The sequence below is a fragment of the Pogoniulus pusillus genome, chromosome 4, assembly GCF_015220805.1.
Source record: "Pogoniulus pusillus isolate bPogPus1 chromosome 4, bPogPus1.pri, whole genome shotgun sequence".
NCBI lineage: Eukaryota > Metazoa > Chordata > Aves > Piciformes > Lybiidae > Pogoniulus > Pogoniulus pusillus.
Genome location: NC_087267.1, coordinates 40,766,290 through 40,792,215, shown reverse-complemented (window position 1 = coordinate 40,792,215; position 25,926 = coordinate 40,766,290). Strand labels below are relative to the sequence as shown.

The 25,926-nt window shown below is 41.9% G+C and overlaps 1 protein-coding gene across 17 annotated transcripts in view; it reads left to right on the top strand.

Annotated features, from left to right (window-relative positions):
- CELF2 (CUGBP Elav-like family member 2) overlaps window positions 1–25,926 on the top strand; it is a 649,329-nt gene that overhangs the window by 595,164 nt on the left and 28,239 nt on the right. For 16 of the 17 annotated variants that reach the window (XM_064142683.1, XM_064142686.1, XM_064142673.1 and 13 more), the window contains one exon: window positions 11,038–11,172. In XM_064142683.1, coding sequence (XP_063998753.1) covers window positions 11,038–11,172 — 135 coding nt within the window. Of the gene's footprint in view, window positions 1–11,037; window positions 11,173–23,875; window positions 24,239–25,926 lie in introns of those variants that run through there. The other variant, XM_064142684.1, reaches the window with a different exon arrangement.

Genomic DNA, 25,926 nt, shown 5'->3' with positions numbered 1-25,926 from the left:
GAAGAGGAGGCTCAGGGGTGGCCTCATTGCTGTCTACAACTACCTGAAGGGACATTGTAAGCCAGGTGGGGGTTGGCCTCTTCTCCCAGGCAACCAGCAATAGAACATGGAGACACAGTCTCAAGTTGTGCCGGGGGAAGTATAGGCTGGATGTTAGGAGGAAGTTCTTCCCAGAGAGAGTGATTTGCCATTGGAATGGGCTGCCCAAGGAGGTGGTGGAGTCTCCGTCCCTGGAGGTGTTCAAGAAAAGCCTGGATGAGGCACTTAGTGCCATGGTCTAGATGACTGGCTAGGGTTGGGTGCTAGGTTGGACTGGATGATCTTGGAGGTCTCTTCCAACCTGGTTTATTCTATGATTCCTTAAGGTAACCTATGTGTTTAACAAGAACCTGGAAAAAGACTTCCACCTCAGGCCATCAAAGAAGGGATGTAACAAAGAAATGGGTTCGAGATTGAGGGTTAGGCTATCTTCAACCAGGGCAGCACTATACAGGCAGTGTAATGAAGGAGGTTTTGCTCTGCATAGGGTGATTTTAGAAAATGGAAATGTTCAAAAACACACAGTCTATGAAGATCTGCTTTTGTCCATTACTGTAAAATGTTTTGGCAGGAATAGATATAATTTCTTTCACCAAACTGTATTTTGCTTCCTGAAGTCATGCAGGAGAAGAAACCATGTTTTTTGCTTTTCTTGCTTTGGCTTCCAAATCCCTAAGCCCTCAGCAGCTGGGACTCTATATTTTTTCCAGTGTGGAGGGTTTTTTTCTGTCCCTTCAAAGTCTCTCATGTTTAGGTTGCATTTTAGGTTGAACTTCTGGCCCTTTCTGAGCCCTGTTCAATCTATTTCACCCTTCTTCAGTCACCCAAGCCAAATTTCCTCCTGTTGCAGTCTGCAGGAGCAGATGGGTTAGAGAAACTGCGAGGTTTTGCTTTCTGAATATTTTCCTTTAATTGTTAGATTGGCTCAGTGGATCTGTTGGGACCAGTTGGAAGCCAGGACCATCTGCACGAAGGCTCTATACTTTCGCATTGGCCCAAAGATCCTTTATATCCTCTGACTCTTTAGTGGCTCACTTCCAGCAGAGCCATACTGAAGGAAGGCTTCTCCAGCTATGACCTCTTTAGGGATATCATATTAAAAGTAAAAGTCACTGAGAAACTGCTTCCAACCCAAGGCAGATAGCTGTTTCTTAAAGATAACTACCATTTTTGAAAATACCTGAGGAACTAAAACCATTGAGCTTTTGCAACAGTAATTCCATGGAAGCTCCCATTTAACCCATAAAATTAGCATCTTTTGAAGAGGCAGTTTGAAGCAAGTGAGGCTGTTCTCAATCCACACATCACTCCTGCTTGCAGGAGAAGGACAAGCACTTTGAGAGGAAAACCAACAGCTGTCAGTTTACCAAGTGTGCCTATTCAGGTGGTAAAATTCCACGTGGAAGTTTGGCTGAGCCAGAACATGAAATCTGTAACTCTGGTATGGATTTTTATTGATATGGTTCCTCTGCAGATAGAATTCATCACTGAACCTCAGCAGTTTGGAAATGAGGTGTCCAGTCTCCCTGCAATGCCAGTGAAGAGGCAGTTCACTCACAGGCTCCAGTTTGTTCTACCAAGGGCTAGGGTTGGTCTATCTATTTTAGGATTAGATGAATCATCTGCTCACTCTCTCTCCTTTGAGAGAGCAAAAAGCCTGGGTGAGCAACTTTGATTCAGATAAAATTAGATCATAGAATCGTAAAATCAATCAGGGTTGGAAGGGACCACATGGATCATCTAGTTCCAACTCCCCTGCCATGGGCAAGGACACCCTACCCTAGAGCAGGCTGGTCAGAGCCTCATCCAGCCTGGCCTTAAACACCTCCAGGGACGGGACCTCAACCTTCTCCCTGGGCAACACATTCCAGGGTCTCATCACTCTCATGCTCAAAAACTTCTTCCTCACACCCAGTCTGAACCTACCCACCTCCACCTTTGCTCCCTTCCCCTTAGTCCTGTCACTTCCTGATATCCTGAAAAATCCTTCCCCAGCTTTTTTGTAGGCTCCCTTCAGATACTGAAAGGCCACAAGAAGGTCACTTGGGAGCCTTCTCTTTTCCAGACTGAACAGCCCCAACTCTTTCAGTCTGTCCTCCTAGCAGAGCTGCTCCAGCCCTCTGAGCATCCTCGTGGCCCTTCTCTGGACACGCTCCAGCATGTCCACATCCCACTTGTAATAGGGGCTCCAGAACTGGATGCAGTACTCCAGGTGGGGTCTCACCAGAGCAGAGTAGAGAGAGAGAATAACCTCCCTCGACCTGCTGGCCACACTTCTCCTGATGCAGCCCAGGATTTGGTTGGCCCTCCGGGCTGCAAGTGCACACTGCTGGCTCATGTTGAGCTTCTCATCCACCAGCACCCAAAGTCCCTCTCCTCAGCGCTGCTCTCCAGCCACTCACTGCACTGGATTTGTGCTTGGAATTGCCCCGACCCAGATGCAGACACTGCACTTGGTCTTGTTGAACCTCATGAGCTTGGCTTGTGCCCACCTCTCCAGCCTGTCCAGGTCCCTCTGGATGGATCCCTTCCCTCCAGCATGTCTGCTGCACCACACAGCTTGGTGTAGTCAGCAAACTTGCTGAGGATGCAGTCAATTCCTCTGTCCATGTCACCAACAAAGATGTTGAACAGATCAGATAGATCCTTCCCACTAGGACTGGGGAACTTTCAATTGAGAAAAAGCATGGTTCTTGACAGGAATGTGTTTATAGAGCATGCATAACTTGAACGTGTGCTGAAATCCTACATGAGTCAAATAGTAACTCTAGCCTTCAGTTGGATTTAAGCATAGACTTAAAAAAATCAAGGTGAACTTTAAAGTTGTATTAAATAGTTCACTAAATCAAAGGCTGAATGTTCAGGGCAACTTAAGCACTATTCAGATAAGCAGCTTTTCTAAGAGTGAGCACAGAGTATATATGATTTGATGAAGGTAGTGCTCAGGTCTCCTATTTGAATTCTTAGAGTATTGATGAAATAACATCACAGTCTTGCAGGCACAGGCTTTGCTCCCATTCTTAATATCATCTCAAATGGCTGATTTCAATATTAGCAAATAGTTGCTTTTTCACCTGGAGAGGAAAAAATTTACCTAGATCCATGATTTGCAGCCAGAATTGGATTCAGAAGAAATAAACTCTAATAATTGGGAAAGAAAAAAATTTCAAAACCAAGGAAGTCAACTTATTGGCAAATGTTTATGAGCTATGCAGATTTGGCTCCAATAATCACCACAGGCTTTGAAACCCTCCTTGCATATATTGTCATTAAAATGCAGCCTCTACTTTATTAGGAATTATAGAATCATAGAATGTCAGGGGCTGGAAAGGACCTCAAAAGATCGTCTGGCAGAACAGGATCACCTAGAGCAGGTCACACTGGAATGCATCTACACAATTCTTGAGTATCTCCAGAGAGGGAGAATCCACAACCTCCCTGGGCAGCTGGTCCAGCCCCCCTGGCAGAACAGGATCACCTAGAGCAGATCACTCTGCAACGTATCCATGCAGTTCTTGAATATCTCCAGAGAGGGAGAATCCACAACCTGCCTGGGCAGCTTTTCCCTCACTCCACCACCCTCACAGCAAAAAAATTCCTCCTCATGGAACCTCCTAATGCTTCAACTTCCACCCATTGCCCCTTGTCCTATTTGTTCAGCGAGTGGATCTTGGGTGTTTCTTGATATGCTTTTGTTTTGATTTTGGAAACCCAAGAGCTGATGAGGCCTAAGAAGTCTCCAGGAATGTCTGGTGGCTGTTGTCTCCTCTAGAAATACCCAGAAATTCTGAGTTTACAGTTATCCCAGGATAACTGTGGTGACTGAAACGAGGCAAATCGCTTCATTGTATGAAAGTTGGTGCCGGAGGCAGGGCAAGAAGTTGTAAAATGTAAATCTCGTGCTCTCAAATTTCCCCATGTTTGCACAGAACTGCATCTGTGACTGTGCAGCACTACCAAAATTTCCTGTGAATGTGCTAATAGGCCTTATGAGAATGTTCTATCACCATCCATCTGTCACTTTTTAACAGGCCTGATTGGCAAGCACTTGTAACAACTGACATCTGTTCTCGCTTATTGATATGTAGATTTATGGTAATTGCTGTGAACAATAAGACACAAAATTACCTAAGGTGAACATTAAATTAAATTTTCATGCCCCTATCCTTATAAATATATTTTTTTTCCAAATCTTAAGTTTCAAGGAAGGTCTACTGTGCATCTGCTTTGTACATAATTTAATTGTTTTTTTAATCTGCCAACTAACAGAATGCAAGTTGAATTTCCTTGCAATCTTGAATATTTGCCAAGCTGATAGTGTGTTGGTAAATACATGTTATTAAAAGTGGAATCAAACTGTATTGTGATTCTGGGTTTTATAATCATTTCCCTTTAATTCCCAACATTGTCTCCATCATGAAGAATCAAGAGTTAATCCTTCCCCAGAAGTTGGGTTGTTGGTTTTGGTTTTTTTCCCTCTCTGCAAGGGGATTTTCATTTTTCATGTGCAGCTCTGCCTATGAGGCTCCTTTTCAGTGTTAAGCAATTTGCATTTCTTCAGAGAGAGATGCATTTGCTGAGTGAGCAGCACTTTCAAATAAAAATGACCTACTCATTTGTGGTCCAGCTCTGTTGTGGGATTTGGGATTGTTTGGAAAAAAGCTATAGCATGTGAAGTATGTGAAGACAGGGTCATGTGAAGTATGTGAAGACAGGGTGTGGAACGAGAGAGGATGCGAAAGCAAGTTAGTCCCACAGAACTATACCTTACCTGCAGTTCAGTTGAACCAAAAGTCCTCATTTGAAAGCCAACTTCTTTCTGGGTGTGGGACTTAGGAGCATTTGGTTTCCTTTCTCCAACAACTACCTGAAGGGAGGTTGCAGCCAGGTGGGAGTTGGTCTCTTCTCCCAGGCAACCAGCAATAGAACAAGGGGACACAGTCTCAAATTGTGCCAGGGGAAGTACAGGCTGGATGTTAGGAGGAAGTTGTTGCCAGAGAGAGTGATTGCCTGGAATGGGCTGCCCAGGGAGGTGGTGGAGTCGACACCCCTGAAGGTGTTGAAGAAAAGCCTGGATGAAGCACTTAGTGCCATGGTCTAGTTGACTGGCTAGGGCTGGGGGATAGGTTGGACTGGATGATCTTGGAGGTCTCTTCCAACCTGGTTGATTCTATTCTATAAAAGTTTGTCCTAGCAAGTGGGATGTTGACACACTTGACAAGTTGAAGGGAGAAACCAATAAAGAGGGATCAGAGATGGCAAAATGCCTGGGGAATGTGAAGCAGTGATGACAGGATGGTTTTTTTATATGTTTGAGTAAACAGGGAATCCTAACTAGGATGCATATTAAGTGATAAACCTGTTGACACAAATAGCTCTAGAGCATGGTAAATGATGGCATGTGCCGTGAGCCCTTGCTGACTGTCACATTTGGGTGCAAAAGTCAGTGGAGTTCTTTGTTATCTCTCTCTTACATGTGACAACAGCAGGCAGTCCTTTTTCCTGAAGGCACCAAAGCTGACACCCTGTAACATCTGCAGAGCTGGTTTGTGGCCAGTGTCTTTAGTCATCTCTACAGTAAACAGACTGGGTGGGGAGACAACTTTGTCACTGCCCAAGTCTTGTTTATTAAACTTCTTTTGGCACTGAAACTCTTTCAAGTGGATGGGTTCCTCTTGCACTTCCACAGGAAATATCCCACTATAAAAATATATTTTTATGGAATGAGGCGATGCTGGTATTTGTTTTGCATGCACACAGGCACGACCGGGGTTTGTGAGCCCAGAGAGAAGTTGTCTGATCCAATGCCTGCTGACCTTGTCTTGCCTGGTGTGCTTCTTGAGCACTGTAGACTGCATGTATGCTGCCTTCAAGCTTCATGGTTTCAAGCCTCAAGGATATGCTCATAGTCTTCCACAGCTTTGCATGCATGGGCAAAGCCATGCACATATAATGGAATAGAAGAGGCAGTATTAAACTGCTTCCAAATCAATTTGCTTCTAAACTGAGGTTTGGAGAAAAGTCCATGCATTTTCTAGAAGCATGTGGGTTTTCATATAGGTGAAGCTGTTTTGCAATCTCCTCCTGCACTGTTCTGTGTTTATTCACTATTATGTAGGCCTAACATGTGTGCTGTTTAGAAGTCCAAAGAGGAAACGTCCCCACAGGAGAAATATAAGCTGATTATGGCTGATCCTTCTCATGAATAACTAACCAGTGGGTGATAGAAGACTCTGCTGCCATGGTGGAGAGCAACCCACTGCTTTCACAGATCTCTGTTACAGAATGGCATGGCATATGGCCTCAGTGAAGACCAGCAGCTTAGCACAATTTACAAGCACATATATACAAAAATATATGCAGTTATATACAAGTTAAAAGCAATACAGAAACACAAAATCCCTCCCAAAAACAATCAGATTGCCAGGATGCTCTCAACCCAAACCTCCTCCCCACTCTTTCTCTCCCTTCAGGAATAACCAAATCAATCCCCATATTTCTCACTTGATAAAATTGGACAGATCTGAGGTGAGATGTCAAAAAGATAAGATGGTTAGGGGAAACAAAGGGTTAGGTCAGATTAGAGTTAAGGCAGATGCAACCACACAGACTGCCAGAGAGAAGGAACAGAGCAGAGAGCTGAGAAGTGTGTGAGAAATGGGTGTCTTACCTATATTTTGACTAGTGTTATTCCTCAGCAGAAGAATGAGTGATATAGGGCACTGTTGTGGGTTTTTTTCTTTCTTCTCACATCTAAGGATTTAATTTCTCTCAGTAAAATATTCCAGTTAGCCTCAAAACAGCACAACTTCTAGTGATAGATGAAGGTTGTTTATCCTGGGGAAGAGGAGAGGAGGTTTAGGGCAGCTACCTGTAGTCAGGTGGGGGTTGGTCTCTTCTCCCAGGCAACCAGCAACAGAACAAGGGGACACAGTCTCAAGTTGTGCCAGGGGAGGTCTAGGCTGGATGTTAGGAGGAAGTTCTTCACAGAGAGAGTGATTGGCATTGGAATGGGCTGCCCAGGGAGGTGGTGGAGTCACCATCCCTGGAGGTGTTCAAGAAAAGCCTGGCTGAGGCACTTAGTGCCATGGTCTAGTAGATTGGATAGGGCTGGAAGATAGGTTGGACTGGATGATCTCTTCCAGCCTAGTTGATTCTACGATTCTAAGGTAATTTACATTTGAGGACCAAATATCAATCCAGGATGAAAAGTGATTCTATATCTCATTTTGAGAACCACTCTCTACCTTGTTTGCAAAGAGCTGAACTCCAGCTAAAGTATCTTCTGTCTCTAAAATCTTGTTTTAAATATTCTTCAGAATCTGACTACCAAAAAGAAAGAGGATTTTATTAATTACACTTGAGTCAGACAAGTAGATCAACTGAGTAATTTGTTTTTAATTATGATTTTATATCTGAATTTCTGTCTGAATTGTACTTTTTGACTGAAAAATTCTCAGGTTAAAGCAAAGGTAGGATTTGAAAATGTCTATGAATTCAGTTACCATCTGGTTTCAGAAAAGTATCTGTTAATATGATGCTGATTCCAAAACTTGGTTTTAGACTGACAGTAAAAATAAAAATAACTTTGAAATATTAAGACAACTTTTCCTGCTTTAGTATGTGATTTTGTTCAAGAGTTGAGATGTTTTAAGCAGTTGTCTTCTATTCATTTGGTTATCTCATGTCCAGTTCTCTAGTATTTATATCATGCCCATATAATTAAGGTACAGTTTTGCCATTTCAGAGTTTTGTATTTTAAGCACTTAGATTTTGTTGACCAAACTGCAACAATGACCATTTTGTCTCATGGATATACCTAATCATCTAGGTTAAGGGTGACTTATGGCTAGGGTAGCAGGATTGCATCTTGCAAAGTATTTTGGATCAGTCATGTTTGAGAAAAGCCTTATTTTTTAGCATGGTCATTAGCCTTCAAAACAAACCTGAAAGCTTTTTTGGTCTTCAAGTGTGTTGTACAGACTACAAAATGGTGACTCTTGGATTAGCTAAAACCTCACTGCTGACATTGTCATTGTGCCACATTTTTAAAAGCACCAACTTTGAGTTTGAATCAAAGAGATGACTTTGAATGTTTGGCTGAGGTGCAGAAGCCTCAATCAGCCAAGCTAGGTGCTCGGCTGCGACCTCACTTGTCTGTTGGAACATGCTGTATTTAAATTTAAGGCTTTCTTCTCAAAAATAAATCACTCTCCATACTGCAGGAGTTCTCAATTCCTAGCAAATACCTCTCCTTCAATGCACTTTTCTTCTCAAATACACTAACATGTTTGACCTCTCTTTTTTATTCATCTTCTTCAAGTTGTTATGAAGTTCCTCTGGTTTAGGCTATCAGGAAGTGACAGGACTAGGGGGAATGGAGCAAAGCTGGAGGTGGGTAGGTTCAGACTGGATGTGAGGAGCAGGTTGTTCACCATGAGAGTAATGATAGCCTGCAATGGGTTGCCCAAGCAGGTGGTTGAGGCCCTGTCCCTGGAGGTGTTTAAAGCCAGGCTGGATGAGGCTCTGGCCAGCCTTATCTAGGGTAGGGTGTCTCTGCCCATGGCAGGGAGATTGGAACTTGATGCTCCTTGTGGTCCCTTCCAACCCTGACTGATTCTATAATTCTATGTTTGATAAATGAAGTGTGCTGGCAGAAATAGTATTGCATTAGACAAACTTGCAGGCACTCAAACTCTTCTTCAGCTATTCCCCAAAACTCATGCAGTGTTCCCAGCTCTGTCACTTGATCTAATAAAGGTATTGCTCTTCTTCCTACATGATCTTTTGTCTGTACTTAACTTATCAAGATCAGATGGACATAATAAAACTCTTACAGCATTTTGGTTATGTGCACTTTGTCAATTCTGTTGAGGCTTCCAGCAGGATGCACTCATCTCCTTTTGTCCAAACCAAGAGGGATAATCTCTCACTGCCATCCATACAGTCTCTTCCTTCCATGTCCGTATGTGCACACCCAGTCTGAGCATCACCCCTGTGGACAGTTGTATCTTATTGAGAAGATCCTGAGAAGGATCCTGGCTGGTTAAAGCAAACATCTAACATATCTGCATTTTGGTCTTTTACTGAAGCAATTTGCCTTAGAGTAAGTGCCTAAGTACTTTGTCTAGGTAAAAGATAAAAGATAGGTAGTTTTGAAGGCCTCTGGAGAGACAGACTCCTGTCCCTCTGTTGTAACCCAAATAAATACCATTTGCAGTTCTTTAATCATATTATTTTCCCATTTCACATTGATTGCTTGTCTTTTTTTTTTTTTAATTGCCATCTAAATTGAAGACTTTACTATTTAAATGAATCCATTTCTTAAAGGTCTTCATTGAAATGCAGGTGTATTTCTCTCACATGTTCTAAAGTAATGAAGTCACTCACGACTGACTTGGTATCACAGTCTAGAGCTTAGGGCCTGAAAGTCCCTACCTCAGTGACAACTCTGTTATCAGACTGATACAAGTTGATGTTCTTCATGTACATGTGTTTTTAGAAATGAACTACCAAAAGGAAAATCTGCAGAACTATTGGCTACTGCAAAGTGTGGTCTTAGTAGATACAATCATGGGAGACACAGAAAAGAACTTGCATTCATCCCAATTATGTGATGTGTTTTAAATGTTAGTTATCTTTGTACTCCATTTTGTGACAGGTAATAGTCTTGCACTTGGATTTCACACTGAGTTTAAATGATTTTTTTTATTCTACACTTCTTATAGAAGTGTCACAAAACAGGTTTTATTTTCCTGAACTATAGTCTGGTGCCTTTGTTGTGTTCTCTCACCTCCAAGACAGAGAACTGAGAGATGCTCTTTGGGGATTGTAAGAGGTGGTTTCCAGATTATAGAATCACAGAAGGATTATCCAACCCTACTCTGCAAGTTTGGCCCTAAACTATATCCCCAAGCACGACATCCAAACAATCTTTAAACACTCCAGGGTTGGTGACTCAACCACCTCCCTGAGCAGCCTGACCATGAAAATAATTACTTTATGTCCAGCCTAAATCTACCCAGTTGCTGCTGGAGGCCATTCCTTCTTGTTCTATCACTAATTACCCATGAGAAGAGACCAGCAGCAGCCTCTCCACAGCATTTTTTCAGGTAGCTGTAGACAGTGATGAGGCTTCCCCTTAGCCTGCTCTTTTTCAAACAGCCACAGCCCCTTCAGTTGCTCTTCATAAGATTTATTCCCTAGGCCCTTCACCAGCTTCGTTGCCCTCCTCTGCACTCTCTCCAGCATCTCGACTTCTTTCTTAGAATCATAGAATCAACTAGGTTGGAAGGGACCTCCAACATCATCCAGTCCAACCTAGCATCCATCCCTAGCCAGTCAACTAGACCATGGCACTAAGTGCCTCAGCCAGGCTTTTCTTGAACACCTCCAGGGACGGAGACTCCACCACCTCCCTGGGCAGCCCATTCCAATGCCAATCACTCTCTCTGTGAAGAACTTCCTCCTAACATCCAGCCTAGACCTCCCCCTTGGCACAACTTGAGACTGTGTCCCCTTGTTCTCCTGCTGGTTGCCTGGGAGAAGAGACCAACCTCCACCTGGCTCCAACCTCCCTTCAGGTAGTTGTAGACAGCAATGAGGGCACCCCTGAGCCTCCTCTTCTCCAGGCCTCCAGGCTGCCCACCCCCAGCTCCCTCAGCCACTCCTCATAGGGTTTGTGTTCCAGGCCTCTCACCAGCTTTGTTGCCCTTCTCTGGACACATTCCAGCACTTCAACATCTCTCTTGAATTGAGGTGCCCAAAACTGAACACAATACTCAAGGTGTAGCCTCACCAGAGCCAACTACAAGGGAACAATCACCTCCCTACTCCTGCTGGCCACAGCATTTCTAATCCAATATAGATGTCTTGGGAGGAAAAGGAAAAAAGAACTAATCTCTTGGCAAGGTGCATCTGATGCTGCATGTCCATTGAAAAGAACTTTTTAAAGCTCTTGGTACATGTTTTAATGCACCCTGTTGCTTCTCCACACAGGTATGAACGCTTTACAGTTACAGAACTTGGCAACTTTAGCAGCCGCAGCAGCCGCCGCCCAAACCTCAGCTACCACCACCAATGCAAATCCTCTCTCCACAACAACTGGTGCTCTGGGAGCCCTCACAAGTCCTGGTAAGAGCAATGTTTGCTTTCAAGATGCAGAAATGAGATGAAACCAAAAGTTGATAACTAAAATAGTGATTGTGTTCAAATTCTGTGCTCGTAAATTCTGAAAACCCCTTTTAGTAGCTGAATACATTTTTTTTCCCCCTGTTCTTTTGTAAGCAGCTAACTGATTCTTCAAGTGGTCCAAAGGGAGCTTATGGTGTTCACCTATCAAGACTGATTTTGAGGGCATTAAAGCCTGATAGACCCATTTGATGGCATTTTACGTGAAAATTACAATTGCTTGGGAACAATGGGAGGCTAAATTCAACTTTTCAGAAAGAATTAAGAGCATAAGCAAATTATTCTCATCCTACAGAAAAATCAGTTGAGGTGATTCTTTTTAATCCCTGAGAGGCTGATCTTTGCTTTCCAACACAACATGCACATACTGCCTTCAGTCATCATGAATTTCTATGAAGTCCTGCTCTCTTTTTTACTTCTCTTTTTCTTACTGTAGCCTCAGTTGAGATTTCTTCTGGTCCTAACTGGGAATACAGCTACAGAAGTTATATCAGATGCACAAAGAATACACAGCCAGATTCTGACTTTATTACACAAAGCGGAAGTCAGATCTATGGGGGAATAATGGACAGGCTAAAAAAGTGATGGTGCCTCGGTGACCACCATGTAGACTTTAAGCCATGAACATCTCCAAACCACTAGAGAGAAATCAGGGCAAATGCAACAGATCACTTCAATATCTCCAATCCAGTTCTGGGCCCCTCAATTCAAGAGAGATGTTGAGGTGCTGGAACATGTCCAGAGAAGGGCGACAAAGCTGGTGAAAGGCCTGGAACACAAATCCTATGAGGAGAGGCTGAGGGAGCTGGGGATGTTTAGCCTAGAGAAGAGGAGACTCAGAGGTGACTGGATTGCTGTCTACAACTACCTGAGGGGAGGCTGTAGCCAGGTGGGGGGTTGGTCTCTTCTCCCAGGCAACCAGCAATAGAACAAGGGGACACAGTCTCAAGTTGTGCTGGGGGAAGTACAGGCTGGATGTTAGGAGGAAGTTCTTCCCAGAGAGAGTGATTGGCTTTAGAATAGGCTGCCCAGAGAGGTGATGAAGGCACCGTCCCTGGAGGTGTTGAAGAAAAGATTGGATGAGGCACTTAGTGCCATGGTCTAGTTGACTGGATAGGGCTGGGTGCTAGGTTGGACTGGATGATCTTGGAGGTCTCTTCCAACCTGGTTGATTCTATGATTCCTCTTATTTGAGCTGAGCTCATCTCTCTGATCATTCCCCAGTCCTCATTCTCCCAACTTGAGGGTATTTCTGAAACAACCATCTCTGATCTCGTTGTTTCTATGATTTCAGAATCCACAAAGAGGGATGTTGATTCAGTGTAGTTACTCTGGATTTGCAGTGATGTAGCTGAGTCAAGAATCTGGCCACTTATCTTTACATAAAGGCTGCAGGGTGTAATTATTTGCATCATGAAGTGTGCTTATTGCTGTTTGGAAAAACATTCATATTATTTGAGACACCACTAAAGAACATTTGTGTTTAATCTTGTTTAAGTGTGTATTTATACCCCATGAAAAAGTAATTCATGGCAGACGGTTGGAGCTCATCGGTAAGGAAAACAGCCTTCATTGCACATTAGAACTGGGAGAGAGAGCAGTGCTGAGTGTTAAAGCTGGCCAGCACTTCCTCTTATATTGCAGATTTATTGTTTGTTTAGGGGAGAGGTTAAATGGAAGGCAGCTTGGCTAATACTCAGTTTGTGCAGAATTCTTCTGCTTCTGGTATGAGCCTCATGCTGACATAAAAGTAACATTTCCAGCATCTCAGAGAGGCAGGTGGGATGAAAATAATTTTGGTTTGCTGATATTTTGTTTTGTTAAAAGCCAAGCCATCTCTTCCCTCCATCCTTGAGCTGGGGCTTAAAGCTTTGCAAAAGGCTAGTCTCACTGTCAATGTTTATGTGGTACTCCTGTCTAAATGTCACCCATTTATAGCAGCAGAAATGTTGCATTTCATACATATTCTGTAATATCTCTGCAGGTTAGCTGTTAGATGTCTGAGTAGCCTGTCCTCCCAAAGCATGCTCAGCATTTCTTGAGCCATACTGACTTCTCACGGCAACTCAGCTGCATACGGGTTGGAAATTAACACAGGGTGTGCACAGGGACTGGAAATTAACTTTCCTTATCATGGCTGCTCTGCGGCAAAGTGGCATCTGAACCTCAGGCAGCAGCATGTTTCCGTCATGCTCTTAGTCTTGCCGTATTAGCATGGGAATCAGAGTTATCCTTGAAGTTCACACTTTCCTTTTTCCCTCACCAACACATCTTCTTATCCATCCTGGCTGACTTACTGTCCCCTCTTTTGGGTCTTGAGGTTCCTTGAGTACCTGGAAGGTGATTTCATCTGATGTCCAAGTCTACAAAGGCAACATGGTTAGAAAAATGCTTCATCTGGAGTGGGCAGATACTTCTTAGCAATAACTAGAGCTCCGTATTGCTCAGGGTGGTCTTGTAGGACAGATGCCAAGGCTTTTCCAAAGAGATTAAATCTGTGTTCTTTAAAAAAAAAAACCTGTGTGTTTAGCCTTTGAAATGATGTATCCAGAATCACAATTTCCTTAGAAAGTCTTACATGTGTACACACAAGTACAGGTACGCAAGCGTTTCTACTATTAGAGAGCTTGATGGGTCAGGGTCTGTATCTAATAGGTCCACTGACCTGTTTATGTTGTACAACCAACCTAAAATCAAGCCTTCTTAAAATGTCCTTCAGTTTAACCTTTCTTATCTGGTTACACATTCTCCACTCTATTAAATATTTTGTAAACCTGAATAATATCTTCAATGATTCTTCCCAGCTGTATGCAAAATGAATTTACTTCGATAAAGCTTTTCATAGTAGCTCAAAGTATTTCCATTAAAACTTGAAACATGTTGGCAGAAAACATGTAAATCTGCCTTTCAATGTGTGGATATTTGGAAGCCTTGAGGATATTTTTTTGGTTCTAGTTTTCTTTTAATAGAACACTTCAGTTTGTTGTGTTTCATAAGTGTAAATTATTTTGTCTGATTTCAAAGCCTGCACTAAGCCCAGGAAGCAATGTTTGTGTCTTTCCAGATAATGCATTAAATTAATATTTCTCAGTTCAGAAAACTGCCCAAATTTAGGAGAGTGCAAAGGTACCTGCTTAAATTTAATCCTTCTCTTGATGTTGAAGCCAAAATGCTGCATGAAACAGAGATAGACATGAGCATGTACTTCTAATATGCCTTAAACCATGGCAGCCACATAAATAATATCTGTGTTTCTACCCGTCCTTAACTATATCTCTCTTGAAGCTGTCTCCTGAATCAGTGTTTGACTAAGAGCTCTTGTTCTGTCCTTTGTCATAAATGCCCCAAAAGATTATTCCTTTGGTTAAAATTCATCTTGCAGCTTAATTTTTGATAGATAAGATTTAGCAGCTTTTAGTGCATCAAACTGTTGTGGAAGAGATGGACACCAGGCCAACTTTGATGCATTCATAACACACAACAACAGGCCAGGAAGTGAGGAACCAACAGGCCATCTGATGTTTGAGGCTGTCAAGATTTGTTGCTGGATTCTATTTACAGCACATTCAAAAAGCAGAGAAAAATATTCAGCCTGTAATAGTGACTGTTCAGTCTCTATGACACTCCTTCTTTAAGGTTCACACAAATACATATTTCCAAGCAAACTCCAAATGGTCTTTTTCTTGCATCCTTACTAAATAACTGTGGGTACTGGTAGATAGTAGGTTGAAGATGAGCCAGCAGTGTGCCCAATTGGCCAAGAGAGCCAATGGCATCCTGGCCTGTATCAGGAACAGTGTGGCCAGTAGGACAAGGGAGGTTATTCTTCCCCTGTACTCAACACTGGTCAGGCCACATCTTGAGTCCTGCATCCAGTTCTGGGCCCCTCAATTCAAGAGAGATGTTGAGGTCCTGGAACATGTCCAGAGAAGGGCAACAAAGATGGTGACAGGCCTGGAATACAAACCTTATGAGGAGAGGCTGAGGGAGCTGGGGTTGTTTAGCCTGGAGTGACCTCATTGCTGTCTACAACTACCTGAAGGGAGGTTGCAGCCAGGTGGGGGTTGGTCTCTTCTCCCAGGCAACCAGCAACAGGACAAGGGGACACAGTCTCAAGCTGTGCCAAGGGGGAGGTATAGGCTGGATGTTAGGAGGAAGTTCTTCACAGAGAGAGTGATTGGCATTGGAATGGGCTGCCCAGGGAGGTGGTGGAGGCACCGTCCTTGGAGGTGTTCAAGCAAAGCCTGGATGAGGCCCTTAGTGCCATGGTCTAGTTGATTGGATAGGGCTGGGTGCTAGGTTGGACTGGATGATCTTGGAGGTCTCTTCCAACCTGGTTAATTCTATGATTCTTTGACTGCATAAGTCTAAAGGGCACCAATTTGCCTCCGTGTGCTAAATGCTCCCTCTGAAGCTTGAAACAATATTCATTCAGAAAGAACAGAGACAATGCAATCCCCCAAACTATTAATTTCTTTATAATTGTAAATTTATAATTTCAATTTTTGCATGCCCATAGAAGTGTCTCCCTACAGCATTGTTAGAAATTATTTTTTAAAAGCCTTTGCTTAAAAAAAAACAAAAAACCAAAAACATGAAAGATTAAGCTTTCATTTTAGTAAAACTCCCCTCAGGCAATAAATAGGTTCTTTCGTCTCTTGGCCCTGGAAAAAAAAAATTAAATGGTTTAAATTGCCCATGGTTAAAGTAACTGTTTCTTGCAATTATCAGATGGTAGTGAATAAAAATGAAAATGAAATCATGAAAGAATAAAAGCCAGGTAAAGGCATATTATGCCTTTCACGAGTTTCTCACGGGTCTTTTGAAGACTCATTTAATCATCTTTCTTGTCTTTTATTTTGATATGATAATTGTTTCCTTTATTTACTTTAATCACTTCTATTTAGTTAATTAATTCTTCGCTTTCTTTTCATTTTACTCACTTAGTATATTTTCCTGTTTTAAAGGCCTATACCTGTTGTGTTTCAGAACATGAGGATTTGAGCCGGGATAGCTTTTACCTGATTCCAGGTTGTCTGAACCAGTTTGTCTCAACTCCCTTTCATTTAGGCCCCTGAAGTTTGCATTTCCCATTAACTGTGAAGGGACTTTGGGGGGACTACCAGAGTTGGAGGCAAATATCTCAGTTTAGGCAGAATGAGTCTCAGGTGGTTGTCAGGATATTGTCCTCTCTTCCTTGAAAAGGCCCTGCAAATGGACTGACTAGCAAGGAGCTCACAGGGAGGCTACTATTCCATAGCCTACAGAGATTTATGACCAATTCAGTGTGTGGTAGGAAGGCCTGGAGGTGGGTGTGAATGAGGGTACATACAATCACGAGATCAGAGTATCTACCTCCAACACTGCCTGAAAGTTACTTTGCCTCAGTTAACGCACTACCCTGCTTTTCCCAAGGATAATGATGTTTACTCTCACTGTCCTGGGCTCTGTAAAACATTTCCTGATATCAGAAACCGTGAAACTCTTGATATTTTTGCTAGAGCAGAAAAATGTTTTCTACTCATAGGAAGAATATTGGAGCTGTGTCTCAAATGCCAATTTACTTTATCATGTCAGCTTTCTACATCACTGCACATGTTATTATTGTTTAATGCCTTAACCTTAAAGTCATAGAATCACATCAGTTGATAGACACTTTGCAAGGTCCCTACTCTGGACTCCTGCTTGCAGCAGGACCGCTCAGAGCAGATTTGTGAAAGCTGTGTCAAGTGCATGTTTTAATGCCTCAAAGGATGGAAATTCCACAGCCTCTGTGAGCTTGTTTCAGTTTTGTTTGTTAAAATTCATGCATAACTGTTTTTTTCAGTAGCCAGTAGGAAAGCCCTTCTATGTGCAAATGAAGAGACAAAACATCTAATTATACATCCAAATTTATCTTCATAAACATAGACAATGTAACTTCTAAGCTGCAGGGGGATAGAATTGCTAAACCTGAAGCTAGTTCAGTTTCAGATTTAGGAGCCTTGATTTTCCATGACATTTTCATGATTATTTGATTCTCTAAACTGTTATTTATTCACACAGCTGAACTAGCTATTCATGCTTCAATAAAAAAGCTCTTCAGGTTTATCTGCTGTGTAAAACCTAAGAGGAAATCTTTCTGCCAAAAAATACTGCCAGTGTAGAAAGTGAGACTTTTTTCTTTAATGACCTCTAAAATCCAGACCAGCTTTTGCCACATTATATCAGAATTCATCCATTAACTCTTATGTTGAAAAAAAAAGCTCTCCTAAGCACAAAAGTCTAAAAATACTTATTTTCAGACAGATGCTGACATTGAAGAATAACAGCCCCAAATAAAGAAAGTATAGAATAAACTGAGAAAGAGAAGAAAAAAAAAAACATTACTGTGCTTGTCCTGTAAGAATTAGTTCATCCTTTCTCTCTGCTAAAAGCAGAGAATGATGACTTCTAGTTAGCACCCATTATTTGCTCTACTCCCTAGTACAGTACAAGGATTGTCTTTGCTAGTTGAAGGTGCTCATGTTGCAACCACAATTGTTGAAATGTTAGAGACTGTAAAATATACAAGACACTGCAGCTGAGAGGCAGTGAAGAATGTTCAAATACTCATTCTTAGAAGATTCTCTTTTTGTTCCCTTCAGTACAATACATTTTTCTCCAATCAGTGGTGCAAGTCTGCCACCGTGACATTTTGTTAGAGGCCAGTACACCCACTGAGATAGCTGTGATTTGTTTCCAGGATGATCCAAAAATAACCTTACCAGTAGGTGAGGAGGAAGGTCTGACAGTTTGCTAGAGAATGAAGTAGATGTTTCACATTGGAAAAGATCAGTTTGAAATGCAGAGCAGCACTCTTCATACTGTAGTACAAATTGATTATTTTTGTACCATTTCATCTGGAATGAATGCAGGTTGCATTATTATGCAATCATTTAAAGTGAGGTACCATCATTATTAAATAATTTAAAATAAACTCTCTTAGTTTTGCAGCACAGAGAAAACTTTCCTCATAGGATCATAGAATCAATTAGGTTGGAAGAGACCTCCAAGATCATCCAGTCCAACCTAGCACCCAGCCCGAGCCAATCAACCAGACCATGGCACTAAGTGCCTCATCCAGTCTCTTTTCTTGAACCTCCAGGGATGGCAACTCCACCACCTCCTTGGGCAGCCCATTCCAATGCCAATCACTCTCTCTGACAACTTCCTCCTAACATCCAGCCTAGACCTGCCCTGGCAAAGCTTGAGGCTGTGTCCCCTTGTTCTGTTGCTGGTTGCCTGGGAGAAGAGACCAACCCTACCTGGCTACAGCCTCATGCAATGTTTATTATTTTTAGGGTAAAGTCACAGTGGATAAATATAACACCTAGAGGATAAATATAACACCTAAAGGCTTATAAATATGGTACATATATGGTACACATACCCTGGATGCTCAAACAACCCAAGTACATTGTTTTCCATTATATATTTCAGTTACTTATATTATTAACACCATTATCTTGGTGCTTGGAACACAGAGCAGTCCAACACCTTAACTCTGATCTCAGCACTGACTTTTTACAAGTATGTCTTTGCGAGGAAAGAAATCTTACCTTGACATGCCCATTCCCCAGTTCCTGTCACTTGACTGCATAGTTCACAGAGATCTGTGATGAGAAAAGTCTATTTCTAAAATCTTGTGTGTCAACTGGGCTCTTAAATAAATTAATTGATTTTGACTACTGTTAGTGCCCAGAGATTCTTGGAGAGCTATACTGGTAGTAAGCTCATCTAATTATTAGGTTACCCTTAAGCAGGCATCTAAATGCAAGTTGGAGCCAAAAAATAGGAAAGTGGGGATGCTTTTTTTACTTACATTTGTATTTTTAATAATGCTTCAAAACGTTTTAAATGACTAAAGAAAGAAAGAGTAGGAATTGTGGCTGAAAATCTCCCAGAGTCCCAGTGCAGTGAAAGGAGAGCTGAAGGGTGATGAATCCCCACAGAGCTTCCCCGGAACAGAGCTGTCTCTCCCTGCTTTCCTCATTTGGAAAAACAAGGCAGGGGTGTGATGAAGGATGACAATGACAGCAGACAGGCTATCAATTAACAGCAGTGACTTTTTGCATATTTGTCTCCTAAAATCTAAAAGGTCTTTGTATGTTCTCACAGCAAATTGGTTTCCGAACAGGTGCATCAGTTCAGCCTAAAGGATCTTTGGGAAGTTTTGTTGCTTAATGGTTAAGCTTAGGATGGGCAAAACCTGTCAGTGAAGAAGTGTGAGACTGCTCCACAACTGCAAAAATAGACATTTTGCCTCTTTTTTAGAATCAACATTATTAATTGATGAATTTTTAGCATGGAAATTTCTGTTTCTTCAAAACTGCATAAATAGCAAAGTCGTAGGCTGAAGGCCAGAAAAAAGTGTATATTATTCTGTGAAGCATTGTGCTAGTTGATCTTTTGGGTTTTTTTAGGCAACAGTGCACAGTACTAAACCATGGATTAGTAGGATCTAATTCAACATTAGTACATTATCAGCTCCCTAAATTATTAAATCCATTTCCTTAGCACATTGGAATGGGCTGCCCAGGGAGGTGGTGGAGTCACCATCCTTGGAGGTGTTCAAGAAAAGACTGGATGAGGCACTTAGTGCCATGGTCTAGTTGATTGGATAGGGCTGGGTGATAGGTTGGACTTGGAGGTCTCTTCCAACCTGGTTGATTCTATGATTTCAGGATTTACTTTCCTTGCAATGTACAAACAACACTTTACAATGCGTTATATTTTGTCTCTCTCCCCTGCTCTTAATATCTATTTCAAGGCACAAGAATTCCAGTTGGTCAAAAAAGGCTATTTTTCTTCCTGTTGGAAGTACTATTTCAAGTTCATTCAGGGATGCTTTCTACAAAAAACACGATACTATGAGCTTAGCTGCACAGGTAGATATGTGAGCTTATATGATCATAGAATCAACCAGGTTGGAAGAGACCTCCAAGATCATCCAGCCCAACCTAGCACCCAGCTCTAGCCAGTCAACTAGACCATGACACTAAGTGCCTCAGCCAGGCTTTTCTTGAACATCTCCAGGGATGGTGACTCCACCACCTCCCTGGGCAGCCCATTCCAATGCCAATCACTCTCTCTGTCAAGAACTTCCTCCTAACATTCAGCCTATACTTCCCCTGCCACAACTTGAGACTGTGTCCCCTTGTTCTGTTGCTGGTTGTCTGCGAGAATGATGTATACCTTACAAGGAGTTTCAAGTTCACAAAATACAAGAGTTCACAACATTCAGGAAATAATGTAAATCTCAGGAAAACTTATGCACTTGAAGGAGCTTTTAACTGTTTAAGGTTCGCTACTGTCGGTGCTGCACCTTCAGCCTGAGTTATGCATGTGTCCATGGATACTCATGGTTTGTTTTCCTAAGGCAGGAACACAAACCCTATGAGGAGAGGCTGAGGGAGCTGGGGTTGTTTAGCCTGGAGAAGAGGAGGCTCAGGGGTGATCTTATTACTGTCTACAATTACCTGAAGGGACATTGCAGCCAGGTGGGGGGGTGGCCTCTTCTCCCAGGCAACCAGCAATAGAACAAGGGGACACAGTCTCAAGTTGTGCTAGGGTAGGTATAGGCTGGATGTTAGGAGGAAGTTCTTCCCAGAGAGAGTGATTGGCATTGGAATGGGCTGCCCAGGGAGGTGATGGAGTTGCCATCCCTGGAGGTGTTCAAGAAAAGCCTGGCTGAGGCACTTGGTGCCATGGTCTAGTTGACTGTACAGGGCTGGGGGATAGGTTGGACTGGATGATCTTGGAGGTCTCTTCCAACCTGGTTGATTCTATGATTCTATGATTGTGGCCCATAATGCTAATTAGAGTTTATGAAGGTTTTCAACCTAATTGTTTCAACATTCTCTGGAAAGAGGCAGTTGTTTGAATATGAAACTGCTGATTAATGTTATGCATTGGCCGAACGAAAGTATCTTCAGCAAGCGCGTGTGTTTAAAGCCGAACAAAGAAACCTTTTGACTACCTTTACTGCTCACAGGACAAAAATGTGCAATATAAATGAAAAGTATGTGTGCCACATTGAACTACATATGACTTCACAAATGGTCTGTGAAAGATCTGGCTGAGTAATTTTACATGAGACATGGTAACCCTCCAGTTCTGCAGCTGACAGAGGTGAATGACTCTACCTTGCAGTGTGCTATTACAATGAGATTGTGCTTGCACACCCCGCTTAAAATCCCTTCTTCCAAGGAAATTGTTATTCATGCTCTTTCTCAACTCCTAACTCCTTTATCTGTAGACCCAGTATATAGGTTATGCCATTTATGTTTTAAAATGTCATGGATCAGTCTCCAAAGTGTCTGAAGTAAATGAGTCTTTTAGGGATATCGTGCTGCAAACAAAAGACAAACACCTTCTAAAGACCATTTACCCAATGCTAAGACAAATGTATCAGAGAGGTAAAATCAAAAATTAATCAGGCCATTCTCTCCCAATTACTAGAATTTTAATTGCTATGTATGCATGTGATCAGCACTCTTGGAACAAAACCATTCCTCAGTCATTTTAGGATCACCTGTCTTGACCAGTCCTCTTCATGGGTGCAACCTCTTATTTACTGCACCCCCGATGTGGTACACCAGATTTAGCAGTGACCTTGGTCTCCACAGGGGCAAGTTTAAGCAAGAGCCATTCTGCACATCAATTCTTGGTAATGACTGTCAATATTAAGCTTCTAGAAGCAGACATTCTCTGCAAAACTAAGCTGTTAAGTTCAGAAAGTGTGGTTACTCAGAAGAGACTTAGCTGAAGAGTAAAATTACTGAACAGAATTAGTTCTGGTTCTGTTCAGAACAGGATACTATTGCTTAACTTGAGCTATACACTTGGACTCTACTAGTAGACACTCCATTTATGGAGAGATGCTGCTGCCTGTTGTTTGTTATTGTAAAGTGGTTAAAATATGTCAAAGATGTAGCCCCACAGGTCACAGTGTGAAGGAATTTGTACTCCAAGGAGGAGATACTGGCCTCAAGCAGAGCCTTATTGATTCTAGATCAGAAATTCTTTGGAAAGTGATTTAGAAGTGATTGTATGATGAAGTGGCCCCACGTGGAGGTCATTTCAGCATCAGGACGTGAGTCTCTGAACAATAAGTCACTCTAAATTGTGTGAGATAGCAGTAATAAACATGAGAGCACAGCTGGAGGTTCTCTGTAGAAGTGCTAATACTCTGGTTTTGATGTGAATTCAGTCATGCTTTGATGAACACAGACTGCATCCCTTGGCCCCATTGAGTAAAACAGTCATAAATGCTCAGCAATAATTCCTTGTTTTCTTCATATAGTGGCCTTTCAATTTGGTTTGAATTCAGCTTGAGTTACAGTTGGAATCGCCTAATGGTCAGCTATGAAATTTATCCAAGCCAGTCAACCGTGCCTTATTTTTCTTTTTCCTGGCTTCTCTTTAAATTACTCTCCACCCAAAACAGAACAAAAAACCAAAACAATTTCTCATCGTGGTCTGCTGGGAGGATGTACAATGTGTTACAGGCACAGTGCTGAAGTAGGATATAGGACTTGCAGTTTACGCTAGAGGTGGATGGTCTTCACCAAGCGATGCATTTCAACAAAACAGAAGCACCAGTGTGGAATTGCCCTAAGTATTAACTCGGTTCTTACCTCTTTCTCCATCTTGATAATCTCACAGGAAAATGTACCCTTAAGCACAATAGCCTAGATTCACAAAGAAATGCCCAATCAATAAACTCTTGTTTCCTAAAATACCTTCTGTTAGATAGATGGGTTTGGAGGAAACTTACAGAACAGAAGACTAGAAAATCACAAAAATAGCCAGCTGCTAGGCTAGTCTGCCACATCTGTAGTGCCTTTGTAGGCTCTGTTTCCTTCTCCTTCTTTACACTTCTGTGGAAGCTGTAATTTCAGGGCAATCAGAAATTTCAAGCTAGGCATTAACGTAAATTACATCAGTGATTAGAATAAGTGACCCTGATTTTCACTTGTCCCAAACTCGCGGAGCTTCCTTGGCTCTCAAAGACCTATGTACTACTGAAGAGTGTGTATTTGGGAGTCTAAAGTTAGTCTCAAGTTCACTGAGACTTTGGCCTCTTCTGAATTTGCATCGAGTCTGAATGAATTGCTCCACCTCTCTATATTTTCCTTGTTTCCTTGCATAAGCACATGTACTCAAAGGATGTTATAAAATACAAAGCTGTTCTCAGACAGCTAGCTTCAGCCAGGATCACCACTGGGAAAGATTCCTCTCCTCTTCCTCTACCTCTGTCTTTCTTAGTCTCATTTGCACATGCATGCAGACAGAAGCAGCCAAATGTTGAGTGGGTACTGCCCTCTCTTCCTCTTCTCTTCACTGGTGCTTCTCTTTTACTGTACTTTGAGAAGATATGGACGATCTTTTACAGGAATTATTCACCTGAGAGTAATGAAGTAGAGGGACACTGACTTATTTGAGAGGCTGTGATAATAGTATGTGTCTTTCTATATTGTCACTCTTGTTTCCCCCTGACTCTTTCTTTTTTGCTTTTCTGGTGCTCTTTCCCTTGAGTGTGTGTCTGTCACTTTTATCTTATTCTATCTGAGCACAAGCAGAGCTCTTAAACTTACTAGAATCTTCCTTTTTGACTTGTCAGGAAGCACTTATAAGATATCAGAGAACGAACAAGTTTTTACTTCTCTCTTGACAACAATGGAAATGTTCTTTGTCAGAGGACCTCACAGAGAATTAACCACCCCACACCACGACAAACCACCTCTCCTTCATCAAAAATTGCCCCAAGAAACAGAACCAATGCATGCTGCCTCTATGTTAGAGACTGAGAGACCACAAGTTTGTACAAGGGTGAATACTCAGATTGGCTGGAGATCACTGTAAAGGGCAGACAATTTAATGCCAATCACACATGCTAGTTAGATTAGAATACTGATGAGCCCTTTTGAAAGGCCAACTGCATCTTCTTTCAGCAAAAATATTAAAATACCCCTTTTCCCCTACCTCCCCTCTCCTTCCCCCCCAGATTCTCCACAAGAATAAATTAAAACTTGGAGGTGTGGTTATTATCACAGAATAATTAGACCCCATGGGATTAGAGACACTCAACGTTTGTTAATGCCCCTGGGTTGTGATTATCTAATAATGATGATGCCTCTGTCATCGCTTAATTATTCTTCCCCTTTAAAATGTTCCTTATGCAGTCAGAGCCCGTAGAGTGTGCTCATTTCAGACAGAAACACAACTGCAAATTCCTGAGAGCAATGTCACATGGGTGGTGTGATTGACTTACCCACTTCTCCCCCACAGCCGTGTTTGTAATCCTCATTTCATAAACTCCATCACTGCTGTACTCGAATCGCTTCTCTTTTCCGGGAGAAACAATCATTTGTTCTTAGTGCAACATAAAGAGAATATACCTTACTAAAATGACTTCAACTGTGTAAGATCAGATCTGGACAGTATCCTGCATAAATCAGATTGATGGTCCAGATTTCCTGTGACATAGAACCCCCTACGCTTGGTACCGCTGTTCTGTTTAAAAGAATACAACTGAAACAAGATCATATAAAACAGATTTAAGTTGGAAGTTTTGTGTAGACTTGGTCCAGCAGAACCAAACTTTGTCTAGTATCTAACCTGCCTCACTCAGACCAGCAGGTGTTCATTTTGTTTAGGTGCCGTTTGCAAGACGTTGTTTTGCTGCTAAAGACTATAAAGAAAAGAGAGAATGCAACCTTAATTGGATTGCCTTTAAATTCAGTGTTGTCTCTTAGCTTTATTATCCTTCTTGTACTAACAGAGGGACAAAGGAGTATTCTCTTCACCCCAGAGATTTTGAGTAGTAAACAAAAAATTTTAAATCAGCCTGCTAAAATTAGAGATTTCTACTTTGGGTTTTATATTTCTTTTTCTTCTGTACCAGACTCTTCTAATTTTTCCATGTCACTGACTGGGGAGAGGTTAGAAGTATTAAAATAATGATTAATTTCTTTTCTTACTGCATTTATTCTCCTTGGGAAAAAAAAAATCTTTTATCCTTTCTTCTACTATGATTTTATTCTCTGGTGCACAATACTAAATGTAATGAAACTAAGAAGACTCTAAAATCTCAGGGAAATCTAGCCCACACAAAGTATTTGTGACACCCAGGAATCTGAAGCACAGCCAAGAGTTAAGTGGCATATTTGGTGTCAGACTCTATTCCTGTAAACAGACCCAAGAGGAGGAAGCAGATCTCCTCTTCAGTCTTCTCCCAACACATCTTTGTTCTTCAGCTTTCACTCTGTCTGTGTGTTACATGAGTTTTTCTACTTTTCTACTACAGTGTTTACTATCCATAGGTTCATAGAATAATTGAGGTTGGAAAACCCTTCAGAAGGTCTATAGCACAACCCCTTGCTCAAAACAGTGTCAGGTCTGAGGTGAGATTAGGTTGCTAAGGGCTATAGCCTGTCCAGTCTTGGAAATCTCTAACGACACAGATCTTGTTTCAATTTATCTCTCATCTTCTCATCATCTACTACTGCTCTATCTAGCTGATGACCTCCTCATACATATTAGGAGGCTGCTTTAGGTTGACTTGAAGCCCTAAACAAGTCAAGCTTGTTACAGGATGAATGATCAAGCTCCTGACGAACTTACTGGCCTTAAACTGAACTCATTCCAGCTGATTGATGTTTTCCTTGTGAT